General features: G+C 45.1%; 5 protein-coding genes across 13 annotated transcripts in view; 2 read left to right on the plus strand and 3 right to left on the minus strand.

The window, feature by feature from the left end:
- The window catches only part of micall1a (MICAL-like 1a), a 151,808-nt gene that overhangs the window by 69,471 nt on the left and 70,122 nt on the right, over positions 1–12,215 (minus strand). The gene's annotated exons all lie outside the window — the stretch shown is intronic.
- acp5a (acid phosphatase 5a, tartrate resistant) lies at positions 3–2,785 on the plus strand. 4 transcript variants are annotated; one of them, XM_057034465.1, is made up of 6 exons: positions 3–739; positions 1,225–1,345; positions 1,440–1,639; positions 1,714–1,838; positions 1,909–2,254; positions 2,331–2,785. In XM_057034465.1, exons 2-6 carry the CDS (start codon positions 1,255–1,257, stop codon positions 2,568–2,570), a joined length of 1,002 nt encoding a protein of 333 aa, XP_056890445.1. In that variant the 5' UTR covers positions 3–739; positions 1,225–1,254; the 3' UTR covers positions 2,571–2,785. The 4 variants fall into 4 exon arrangements, with proteins under 4 accessions (XP_056890445.1, XP_056890446.1, XP_056890447.1 ...); XM_057034466.1 differs by having other exon boundaries at positions 1,245–1,345; XM_057034467.1 differs by lacking the exon at positions 3–739 and adding an exon at positions 782–1,165 and having other exon boundaries at positions 1,245–1,345.
- LOC130526690 (uncharacterized) lies at positions 3,754–6,248 on the minus strand. The gene is made up of 4 exons (XM_057034476.1): positions 5,859–6,248; positions 5,382–5,558; positions 5,001–5,238; positions 3,754–4,464 (listed from the first exon to the last, which is right to left on the minus strand). The coding sequence occupies exons 3-4, from the start codon at positions 5,215–5,217 to the stop codon at positions 4,181–4,183; spliced, it is 501 nt and encodes a 166-aa protein (XP_056890456.1). The 5' UTR covers positions 5,218–5,238; positions 5,382–5,558; positions 5,859–6,248; the 3' UTR covers positions 3,754–4,180.
- Positions 6,284–7,993, plus strand: syce2 (synaptonemal complex central element protein 2). Its single transcript, XM_057034478.1, has 5 exons — positions 6,284–6,419; positions 6,702–6,807; positions 6,958–7,028; positions 7,200–7,314; positions 7,388–7,993. The coding sequence occupies exons 2-5, from the start codon at positions 6,733–6,735 to the stop codon at positions 7,580–7,582; spliced, it is 456 nt and encodes a 151-aa protein (XP_056890458.1). The 5' UTR covers positions 6,284–6,419; positions 6,702–6,732; the 3' UTR covers positions 7,583–7,993.
- Positions 7,902–11,728, minus strand: gcdha (glutaryl-CoA dehydrogenase a). 6 transcript variants are annotated; one of them, XM_057034455.1, is made up of 12 exons: positions 11,428–11,726; positions 11,071–11,180; positions 10,865–10,897; positions 10,639–10,779; positions 10,278–10,340; positions 9,997–10,167; positions 9,783–9,912; positions 9,124–9,340; positions 8,938–9,041; positions 8,643–8,768; positions 8,371–8,531; positions 7,902–8,224 (listed from the first exon to the last, which is right to left on the minus strand). In XM_057034455.1, the coding sequence occupies exons 2-12, from the start codon at positions 11,171–11,173 to the stop codon at positions 8,151–8,153; spliced, it is 1,323 nt and encodes a 440-aa protein (XP_056890435.1). In that variant the 5' UTR covers positions 11,174–11,180; positions 11,428–11,726; the 3' UTR covers positions 7,902–8,150. The 6 variants fall into 6 exon arrangements, with proteins under 6 accessions (XP_056890435.1, XP_056890436.1, XP_056890434.1 ...); XM_057034456.1 differs by having other exon boundaries at positions 11,418–11,726; XM_057034454.1 differs by having other exon boundaries at positions 11,412–11,726.

A 12,215-nucleotide genomic window follows, 5' to 3' on the forward strand; every position in this document is an offset into this window, starting at 1 on the left:
GTGCTTCAAAATGCAAAAAGAAGAAATGGGAGTGAGACAAATTTTGAGTCATCCGTTTATTGCAAACCATTAAAGTGAAATAGGCTGATCAAACGTTTAAGACCGCAGCCTTTAAAAGCCCAAACCTTTGGAGGAATGTGGATTCAGTGTCAGTTTCTGCCATGTACACCATGATGAACACGTGCCAGATGTGCTTTGACATGTGAAACTGGGCATCAGGTGTTGCTAATGCTCATAAGTTTGCAAGTCAAAGCAAAGGTGATTCACTCCAGCCAGGGTTCGTATTTTTGGTGGTGGATAATGGAGAATGTTGCACATGTGGGAACTGAATGACCAGTTTTTCACATCTCAGCCGCATCAGCTGACTCTTTTTTTGACGTTTCTGGTGGTAAACGAGCTTTCAGTGTTATCTCCCTCTGATTCCAGTCAGTAATGGGTTTAACAGGAGCAAAGGGCAGTTTTTTTGTTTACTGTCTCTCTCACACGAGTCAAGTTTCCAGGGCAAAAAAACAAAGTGCAGAAAAAAGAAAGAAGAAGTGAAAGAGTGAGGTGGAAAACACGTCTGGACATCAGTTATAATAACCTCTGAGGATCACATGTGACCCAGAGGCTGGACTGAGTCAGGGTGTGAACCACCATCAGCACCGCCGTCGTCAGGAGACGGCTCATAAAAGACGAGTGTCCAGGACGCCGAGTGTCTCTTCGCATCACCCTGAGCACTACTGAGCAGTCATCAGCTGTGAGTGTTTATTTACTTACTTGAACCTTTGAGCGGTGACGCCGCCACCTCTGCACGGGCGCACGCCTCCTCGTCTTACACGCTGCTCTTGAGCCAGCTTTGTTTTCCTGATGGGAGCTGACAGTCGCACCCTTTATTTTTGTCCGCTATCACTGCAGAGCGATCAATCGGCTTTCAAAGATATGTGGCTGCTGTCACGCTACGACAGTGACCTTCGACCCTCTCTGTCTGTTGACAAGATCAGGTTGATTAGCTCCTCTCAGGCTTTAGCCAATCGCATGTCACCTGAAGGCATAAAGAACAAATTCTTGTACCCTGAGGTATCAGAAGTCCCAGGCTCGCAGGGTAATAGAAAAAGAAAACTAAGATGCAGTAGCTGTGGTTTGTGTTGGGTTCCGCTTTCCTCCCCCGCCCCCCAACTGAAGGGTGAGGTTTCTGCCGAACAGCAGCGCTTTCTGTTTCAAATGCCAACTTTGCTCTTCAAGGGAACATCTGTTCCCACCAGATCTTTGCAGATGGCGCTCGTCCTGGTGACCGTCCTAATCTCTGCCATCCCTGCGGCCTCCTGCTACTCCACCACCTTCCAAGATCTGCCGCTAACCGGGCGTAAGTGCTGCGTCAGACTCGATCTCTCCTTAGCAGCCGTACGCGTGAGCGCTTCCTCTTGAACCGTCCAACTCACGTGACGTTTGTCTTGCAGGAAACAGAACTTCTATTAAGTTCTTGGCCATAGGAGACTGGGGTGGGCTACCTTACCCCCCCTACACCACCGTTGTGCAGAGGACTACGGCTCAGGAAATGAGTAACACAGCGGAGCGAATGGGGGCCGACTTTATTGTGGCCCTTGGCGATAACTTCTACTACAAAGGTGTGCGCTCAGTAGATTCTTCCCGGTTCAAGGTCAGTTCTATTCTGAGACTCGAAGAAGGAAAATGCAGATTTTCCTGGGTTAAAAGCCGCCGACCTCTTCCCAGCAAACGTTTGAGGACGTGTACACGCAAAAGTCTCTGATGGTCCCCTGGTACGTGCTCGCCGGTAACCATGACCACGCAGGGAGCGTGAAGGCCCAAATGGAGTACAGCCAGATATCCGACAGATGGTGAGCGGCAAGTCGAGCGCGGCACTTTCCCATGAATTTTTAACGATTCGCACCCTCTCCGAATTTGTAGGAATTTTCCGGCTTACTACTACGAGCTAAACTTCCGCATTCCTAACACGGAGAAGACGTTGACCATCCTCATGCTGGACACCGTAAAGCTGTGTGGCAACTCCAACGACTTCTCGGATGAGAAGCCCAGAGGACCGCTGAGTGCGCTGGAGGCCAACCGGCAGCTGACCTGGCTCCAGGAGAGACTGGATCGCTCCGAGGCGGACTTCCTGCTGGTGGCGGGCCACTACCCCGTGTGGTCGGTCTCCCATCACGGACCCACAGCCTGTCTGCTGCAGAAGCTCCGCCCTCTGCTCATAAAGCACAAGGCCACGGCGTACCTGTGCGGCCATGACCACAACCTGCAGGTAAGGTCACGCAGTGGTCCAGAACCTTGTTAGGACTGCAGGTCCGCTCCAGTCTGACCCTCTCTGTCCTGTGCAGTACATCAAAGAGTCCAGCGTGGGTTATGTGGTGAGTGGTGCTGGAAACTTCATGGACCCTAGCAAGCATCACTGGCACGAGGTTCCTAAAGGTACTGTGAAGTTCTTCACCGGTCAGATGTCGACGCTGGGGGGCTTTGTCCACGCAGAGGTCACCCAGAAGGAGATGATTTTGACCTTCATCCAGGCCAAAGGAACTTCTCTGTACCGGACCGTCCTAAAAGACAGGAACTCTGATTAGACTGTAATAATCACACCGTCGTTTTTCAACTGGCTGATTCTTTTCAGCATGAATATTTCCAATCTTGTGTTGTTTCTAGAGAAAATCTATTCGGTTTGATGTGTAAGTTGATTGTGTGATAAAAGAATAAATGTTGGGGTTTCGGAAGTGGTTTGTAGTAATCTGAAATTGAGCCTATAAAAAAATGTGCTTGAATAAAAATGGCCACAGACTGATGCCAGGCTATTTTAAATCTGGTTGAGATCGTGATGCACAACTGAAACTTTAAAATTCCACAGGCAGGAATTCTGAGCCTGGGGGGGAATTTAGAGTGGACTGGCAGCTCCGTCTGTGTCCGTCTGTGTCCTCAGAGATCGGGTCAGTGTTGAAAGCTGGGATACAAAAATAATTGGCTGCTGTTGAGGGGCAACCAAGTCACTCTACAGAACCTCCCGGCCTGCCAGCAGAGGATTAGGCCGTGTTGCATCAGATTGGCCCACAGCAAATGGGATAAAGCGGATAACTGACCTGGAGCAAAGCAGAACAGGAAGTTCTGCTTTTTTTTTTTCCTCCTGTAGAAGAAATTCCCTGATTTTTACGTCTTGGTCGTATCTTCATGTGGAAGAGGACGTGCATTAGTGTTTGGGGCATCAACAAGGTTTTCAGTGGGCAGATTTTACTTGCTGTGTCATTTCCTTCATGTCACTGTTATGAGCTTCCCACCATCTTTATTTAACTTTCTTCCCTGTGTTGCAAGTTGCTTGTGCATTAGTGTGGACGTCAGTCCTGCCCAGGACTAAGCTTCTCGTCTAATCTGCTCTTCCTAATCTCCATCCACTCTCAGTCCAGCCAGGGTGAAACCACCTGCAGGTCTCAAACACTGATGGTGCACAAGAGGGTGTGTTTCAATATTTCTAGATTTCTCCTCCAGTATCCCTGAAATGTTGTGTAACTGCAAATGTGAGCGCTGTGTTCTTCTGCAGCAGCAAATTATATTTCATAACATCAAGTGTCACTCATATAACAGTTAATCTGGTGATCCTGCACTACCAAGGTAACAGGCTAGTTCCCCGTCTAATGTGTGTTTCATTCGATGCTACTGCAAATATGTACAACCTGAATCTAAACTACTGTTTTGGTTTAATCCTCAAACTCTCCTGAACATATTGTGAATCAGTATAAGTCAAAAATTCCAGAGCCAGAATTATCTCAGCAAATGTCCATCTTTATTTTGCACAGGGACATTCAATCTGAATTCAGGAACACTTGTTAAACCCTTGGAAGACTGAAAGCTTCCCTGAAAGGTAACGTGGATGGATGGAGAATATAGGAAAGACTTCACTTTGCTGCATTTCTAGGTCTCATGTGATCATTAGCTCCTCTCCAGGGACCTCAACAGCCACGATTCCAACCTGGCTCGGATCCTCAAGCAGAAAACCACTGAGGAACATCTCATCAGACTGGCCTTTTATTCTTGATTAAGTGCAGCAGAGATAAATCCAGATGCCTTCATAGGTTCTTGCAGGTCCTGTAGGAACTTGCCAGGTTCTTTTCTTTAGGGGTGTTTCACACCTTAAAGGTGAAAACTCCGTGCTTCGATCCAGGGCCACCGGTTGGAGCTTCATGTGGCCTCAGGCTTCGCTGTCCTTTGGGATGGGATAATTGTAAGCCGGGCTGCCCATGTTGAGGTGGCTGGGAAAGAAGGGAGGGATGTACGGGATGACGGAAATGAAAGGGCTGGTCAGGGGGCTGTGGCCTGTGGGAGTCATGGGGATGATGATGTCGTCCTGGTCCCACACGTGGAAGGCATTTGGGTGTGAGTGGTTGAGGGCGGCGGGCATGTTCAGGGGGCTGACTCCTTCTGGCGCCTTGCTGTCTTTTGTCAGGTCATCATCGAGCGGGCCCAGCAAACAGTCTGAGGACATGAAAGACACATTTATCCCCGTCGGCTTTATTCTCACACACAGTTGTCTTTAAAGCTGCCGTTCATATTATCACTTCATTCAAGATCTTCAGGTTACAAACAGTAGTTTCACTTTTACTTCATCTGCATCCAGCAGAATTCAAAGGTTTATGGACTGAACCCCAGGGGAGCAGATACGTTAATGGTGATTAACTGGTCAAAGTACAGAGATCAACCAGTCATCCATCCTAACTATAACATTTGCTACCTGATGGCTGTAAAGGTCAGCCAGATTTTCCTGGGTCAACACCTGAAGTTTGTCACCTCCAGCTACTGATTCCTCCACAACACGTGATCATTTATGACGTCTGCTTGAGGCTCCCAGCAGCTTCTGACTGAACTATGCAGCACTGGCCAAATCTTTTTAGTTCATGTGTAATATAGGTTAAAAAGAAACGGGCAACCTTGATGTACACATTTTAAACCCGGGCATTAACAAAGAAATGGAATAAATGACTCTAAACTGACGACTGTGGGTGCTAAGATACCTGTTATATCCAGCAGGAGATCTTTGATCAGGTGACCAACGATGGCGTAAGCAACAGCAACAACGACCAGAGCAGCCATGATGAGGTAGAGAACAGCTTTAGGGAGCTGGATGATGTCTTTTGGGGGAGGCCTGTACTCCTTGTAGAGTGGTTCTTCATTTTGGACAAAGTGCTGCGATGAAAGTCCACTTTGGAATGTGTCGTTTAAGCGGTCCATATTCAGTCTCTATATTCACAACTATAAGACAAGTCCAGTGGAAGTTTAAAGCAAATATCTTCAGGTAGTCCAGCGAATCTTGTAATTTAGGTGCACAAGGGACTATGAAGCCATTTATCAGACATTTAAAATCCAAAAATAAAAAAGTGAATACACAAACCCACCTGCCAATATCAAGATTTCATTTTCCAAATGAGATATTTGAATTATTTTAGTGCCAGTTCACCAACGTGTTTCAGAATAGGAGTTATCCACAAGTGTTTTTGTCTTTTCAGCCGTCTTCTTCATCCTCAGGACAGTTCCCAGCCTGTGCTGTGTCCCTAATGATGGGATAATCCAAACTGTGGGCAGTGAAGACAGAAGGCAACGGATTACGTATCCAATCACCGATCATCCAAAGATCACGCCCTCCTTCAATCCCATTTAATCCACCAAACCATCCTTAATGCCAGTGGTCGATTTCAAGGACTCTGCTGCCGCCACGTCGACGGTGATTATTTCACAGGAAATATGTAACCAAAAGCCTGAATTTCTGAATAGTTACAACACATTGGACTGTCCGATCATCGAAGAGTATCTGGTTCCTGAGACCTTATGCCCCAACGAACCCGTCCACCTCAGACCTGTGGCCTTAAACTCACTGGTTGAAGGCATCTGAGAAGATTGTGTTGAATCATCTCCATCTGGCCAGCCCATATGGATCCCCAGCCAAGAATTGGGGTGAATAATCCTGTCATCTACTCCCTGCAGAGATCATTGTCAATGTTTCTCTCCAGGGCTTTGACACAAGTTCATCGTATTGAACCTGACTGTCAATTCTTCTCTATATGAATTTGTTTTGCTGCTCTTTGGGATCCTTCTAATTTTATACATCGTTAATGTTCTCGTGAATGCATCCTGACTGATATTCCACCTGGATCCTGTTCATCTGAGGAATTCAGACTTCTTTCTAAACACCTTGATTCTCTAATTGGATTCTTAGTCCTTAATCTGCTGCCTCGGACAGCAATCCTAACCTTAACCTTGAACAATTTCTATTAGTATCAAGCAGAAGTGCAGTTTAGTCTGCCAGAATGTTGACTTACTGTGGTGTATTGTATATATTGTTTTCCTATTTACTTTGATCTTCTTTATAAAATCAATACTGCTGTAACGTGGGGACCAATAAAGCCTCATCCCATTCTTTTCTATCTATCTTGCTGGTAGGTGGAGGTAACTTTGCTCCGAGGGTTATTCAGAGGCTATTGTACACGTAAATTTTCTGTATTGTAATATAATTCATAAACAAATTATTTATAAACATATCTATTTATAATCGGTGTAAAATTTTAAAATTAAAGTTAACGCTCGCTAAATTCTAGCTAGCCTAAAGCTAACGAGCTAACTTTTGTATTTACTTTTTATGCATTTTTATTTATTTATTTATTTAAAAAAGAAGCTTGATTTGTATGTGGTTGTGTGTCTGATTTTTACTACATTTTAAGTGTTTCCCAACCTAGTCAGAGGAGGAAAAATATGGAGTTTGGCTTCCAAGACACACCATCCATGTCACAATCTATCCCGGCGAATGAACATGAAAATTCAGGGCAGGTAAATATTGTTATAAATTCCCTAAACATAAAACAAACCTACAGTTTAATGTCGCCATATACATCTGTCATTATTTTACTTCGTGTTGTGTAACAGCATAGGCGTCGTTTTCTAGTTTAAATATTTTAAAGTACCCTTATTACGACACAGAAAGGAGAAAGTCGCAATGACGCAGCAGAAAAGTCCGTATTTGTGACCGACGTTGCAGTTCAGCAGATCAGGTACAGAAAAACCTTTCATTTCTCTTTCATTTAACCTTTGACAGTTTAACCCAGATTCTTTCAGCCATCCGTACTTTACACCCCATTATGAAATGATACCGTGACTTTACACCCCATCATATAACGGTAGTGACCCAGTTTGTGCAGTAACAGTTGTTCCATCCATTTCAGTGACGTCATCGATGAAATCGGCAGGAAGGTGGAGGGTCTCATAGGAAAGATTAATAACAGCCGCTCCAGCGACCAGACAGTGATGGACGGCTTTCAGCAGGAGCTAATGAACAAGGTTATTAGACTGCCGTCACATTTCTGTCAACACCTGGCCCGTGCAGATGTTAACCTGAGGTCTAATTACTTAGATGACACATGTGTGCGAAGAGATGAAGGGAAGCATGTACACAGTCTATGAAGACAACAGTGACGAGATGCAAATGAAGCTCCAGGAGCTGTCAAAGGTGCTGGACAACTGCACGAGACTGCATCAGGAGCTGCTGGAGGCCACCCAGGCGCTGTCGGGTCTGAGAGCCAGTCTCGGCATCAAGAAGCAAGAATGACCGTCTAGGCGTTACCTGGCACCGGAACACGCACGTTTCTTTGCATGTGTCCTTTCCAGCTCCTTCAGGAAAGAACCTTTCCCCTTTGAGGTGAACAGGGCCTTTTCAGTCAAAATTGAAAGTTTGCAACGTTTAATGTAAATGTTCACGGTTGTGGTTTATTCAATTTAAATGCAACGGAGAGAAAAAAAAGATTGTTAACATTGTTCTTTTCTGTTAAATGTGCTGAACATTAAAGTCCCTAAAAAAAAAACAACAACCTCCAAACCCAAGTGATGACTGTATTTAAATAGATAAGGCCTCAGACAACAGGAAACACTTTCAAATTTCAACAGGCTAATTTAATTGGAATTAAACAACCAAAAACATATTTACATCTTGTACCACAAAATAAACCAGCTCATAATCCTACAGCTTTTGTCTGTTCAGAACTGTTAATATAAATGTAACCATAAAATTATCATAGAAGCTAGAACTCAGCTTACGTGGAAAGACGGTTCGACCCTAATATAAGGCTGATTCGGGCCTGTTTGAACAGGCGCAAAACCACGTGGAGTCCATGTCAAGTTTACTTCCCAACGGTGAATGACTGCAGTCCAGTGATGGCTCTGCCCAGGATCAGAGCGTGAATGTCATGGGTTCCTATTTAAAGAAAGAATTAGAATCAGGTTTAAGTTATAAAATAGTTAATAAAAGAGTTTGACTGCGCGCTGCTGGCCTCTGGTGGTATATACGAGCATTACAGCCCTTTTCTGTCTGAACCTTTGAAGATGTTGAAGTTGATTTACCCTCGTATGTGTTTACAGCCTCCAGGTTCATGACATGGCGGATGATGTGGTATTCATCTGAAATGCCATTTCCTCCCAGCATGTCTCTGGCCTGTCTGGAAATATCCAGAGCTTTGCCACAGCTATTCCTCTTCAACATTGAGATCATCTCAGGTACGGCCCTGTTAGTGCAACAATACATACATTAGCAGAAACCTTGCAGAAGGCCGAGGCCTGATATGAGAAATTGAGGGGGGGGAAATTACATGAATGAAAAAATAAAAAAAACTCACTTTTTCTGATCAATAAGTCTCCCCAAGGCCAGACATGACTGCAACCCCAGGGTAATCTCAGTTAACATGTCAGCCAGTTTCTTCTGCATCAGCTGGTTTCTGGCCAGTGGCACTCCAAACTGGATTCTGATTGAGGGGCAGAACAGCAGCACAGCATGAATACGGTCATCATTACACACGGACAGTGTACACCAAGGGAACGCTGATGTTTACAGTTATTTAATGGAAAGGGAAGGGCTCGTCGTTATCAGCGTCTGTAATTGATGACAGTGACAATGCAGAATGATTCACAGACCTGTCCAGGGTGTACTGACGGGCACCATGAAAGCAGAACTCTGCAGCTCCCAGTGCTCCCCATGCAATCCCATAACGTGCATTGTTCAGACAACCGAAAGGACCCTGATCACCAGAGGACATGTCAGATATTAACATGCAGAAAGTATCATTAGGATCCACATGTTTGAACTGAACAGACACTTACAGCCAGGCCGGAGACATTTGGCAGGAGATTCTCTTTAGGAACCTCCACTTCATCCATCAGGATCATACCGGTGGAGGACGCCCTCAGTGAGAACTTGCCCTCAATCTTGGGGGTTGAAAAGCCCTTCATTCCACGCTCCAAGATAAAACCTCGCACCCTGCCATCATCACACTTAGCCCACACCACAGCAATGTCAGCCACCGGGGAATTAGTGATCCTAGGGAGGATGGGGGAGGAATAAATCAATTCAGAGCATTTCATTTCAGAATTTTAACTACCACTGGACAGAATTCCTGTCCACTACCCTATTACACTCTTCAACATTCTTCTCTTTTCATACCAAAAAGTTACTAAAAGGTGGAGCAGACAGCCATGCGATGGTGAGCTAACACTCATTAGCATCACATGTGCTTCATCAACGACCCAGACAGGACTTTGCATTTTCCATGTCCGTTACCTTAAAATAGATTGTTGTTGCTGGTGCAAATAAACCACACCTTGTCTAACTTCACCATAGCGGTTAGTCAGTGTGAGCCAGCTCAAGATGCACCATCCTGACATTTACCGTGCTACAATGAACTGAAACATTTGCTAGGAGGCCAATGATTCCTACAGAGTCGCTTCATTGTCCCGTATTCATCAGTATCCATCTACTGTACCAGGTCTTGGCTCCACTCAGGGTGAATGTATCACTGGAAGGGTTGTATATGGCCCTGGTCTCCATGCCGCTGGGATCGCTGCCATGGTTGGGTTCTGTCAGGCCAAAGCAGCCCAGGATCTCCCCTCGAGCTGACCAACAAAGTCACAAGTCTCAGAACATTTCATGTCTTTTAAAAAATGTTATATGCAGGAGAAGGAAAAGATTGCTCTCACCAAGCCGGGGCAGGTACTTCTCCTTCTGGGCCTCTGTGCCGTATGCATTGATGGGATGCATGACCAGCGATGACTGGACACTCATGACTGACCGATAGCCGCTGTCCACTCTCTCTACCTCTCTGGCAATTAAGCCATACGCGACGTAACTAGTGCCCGCACAGCCATAACCTGCAGGAGGGAAAAAGAAACACAGGCTATCAGGCTGTGACGAAAAGCATCTCTTAATTGAAACCATTCAGTATTACAAAAAACCTTGCTTTTTCTGCCGTTGCTTTTACCTTTAATGGTCGGACCCAAAACACCCAACTCTCCCATTTCTGAGATAATTTCTCGGTGGAAATCTGTAAACCAAGAAGACATTTTTGCCCTGCAGTTTCAGCTTATAGACATTGTTCTCATTATCTGTCCCTCTTGTCTTGATAGAGGAGATTGGAGAAGAACTCAAAACACATTTTGAGTTGCAGATATAAAAATATAAGATAAATCCAGTATTACTGAATGAGACAGACCAATTCTTCCTATATTTAAATTAGAGGTGAATTATCCCTTTACTAGGAAAATGAATGCGGGTTTAAAATGGTCATTAACAATTTTCTCCACCTGTTATCAGAAACAGCTGATTTCTGGTTATTAACTCACGCTCGTGCCTGTTGGCCATGAGGATCCGGGGCATGAGTTTCTCCTGGCAGTAGTCACGGAAGGAGTCCCGGATCATGATCTCCTCCTCTGTCAGCTGACCCTCCAGATCCAAAGCATCCCGCCAGTTAAAAGGCACCTTGGCTGAGAGGTACACACAATATTGCAACTGGTATCCCAACACATGAAGGAATTTTTAACTGGTTCGTTGCAGGTCGCCTTCACTAACCCGTCTTGCCCTGTTTTTGTGTTTCTTCACCATCTGTTGGAATAAAATGAAAATAATGAGCTCCTCTTTGACAGTTAAGATACAAAATAATATGGCTATCCCCTCCAAGGAACTTGACCCTTGTTCTCTGAACAGTTGCTGGTAAATCATTCTTACTGCTTTGCTGTAACTGTCTTATATAGTTAAGCGGCGGGTTTTAAATGCACCTCTGGAAGCTGCTGCAGCTGTGCCCTGGGCCCTGGAAGCAGCCACAGCAACACTTCTTTGGCTGGTTGTGAGCAGACGGGTGACAGCACTTCGGAGAGCCATGTTAAACCTGAACATGAAGGTAAATGGAGATCGATATTTAAGATGGGTTAACTGCTGCCCTGGAGTATTTTGTGGCATGTTCTTAACAACAGCTGTCTTTAGTTCCTGGGTTAGGATTATCATTAGGCCTAGGCAATGTTGTTAACAAATAAACCACGAAGTATGTTGGCCTTTCCTAAACAACCTTCAAACAACCTGTAAATAAGGTGGTTAAACGGCGGATAAGATTCACACATACACATACCGTTTTGCACCTGTAGACTGGAGCGCTGGTCCGGTAACTATCTAGCAGTAGCCCGAGCAGAAATGTCGCTTAAATAAAGAAAATTGGCCCGGCACAACGTCACAGGGGTACGTAAGGTGCGATACGTGGGCTGTTGTCCTCCACGCCTAGCGAGGCAGCTGCGCATGCGTGCAATGCTGTTGCGCAACTCACAGGTTACACAACTTATGTCCGAGTGCCTTTCCTCTCCGAGTCCAACGATCAAAAACACCTGTATTTGTGAGGTTATCGGTGCGTGTGGTGGCGCTTGAAACTAAGAGGAAAAGATGGAACGTTTGAGATAATGTCAATTACGTGATTACCAAGATGTGGAACGCTCCCCATACGCCCAAGATGGCGCCGGTGGAGTGACGTCAGTGGGCGTGTCCGGAGGGTGTCTGCTCGCAGCTCGTGCCCTGATTGGGTGCTAAAATGAGCCTGAACAGAATGTTTGAACACTTTTAGAAGTGAGCAAACTTTTAGAAGCAGCTGCTGAGTTATTTGTTTCAGAGACCCCTGTGACATTTTCTTTTAAATATTTGCAGATACATGCTTTTTTTTGTTTTTAAAAAAATGTATGCCTGCAGATTATTTCATAATGTGGCACGTAGTTATTATTCTTTAGTAAATCAAGTGCATTCGGCCAAAGAGACAGATTATGGATAGTGTTGGACACTGCTCCCAATACTGACAAATAATCGCAATGACTCAATGTAATGTGACACAACAAAATTCTCCCAAGAAGTCATTTGAACTTTGTGATATGATCGATCTAGCTGT

The sequence above is a fragment of the Takifugu flavidus genome, chromosome 6, assembly GCF_003711565.1.
Source record: "Takifugu flavidus isolate HTHZ2018 chromosome 6, ASM371156v2, whole genome shotgun sequence".
Taxonomy (NCBI): domain Eukaryota; kingdom Metazoa; phylum Chordata; class Actinopteri; order Tetraodontiformes; family Tetraodontidae; genus Takifugu; species Takifugu flavidus.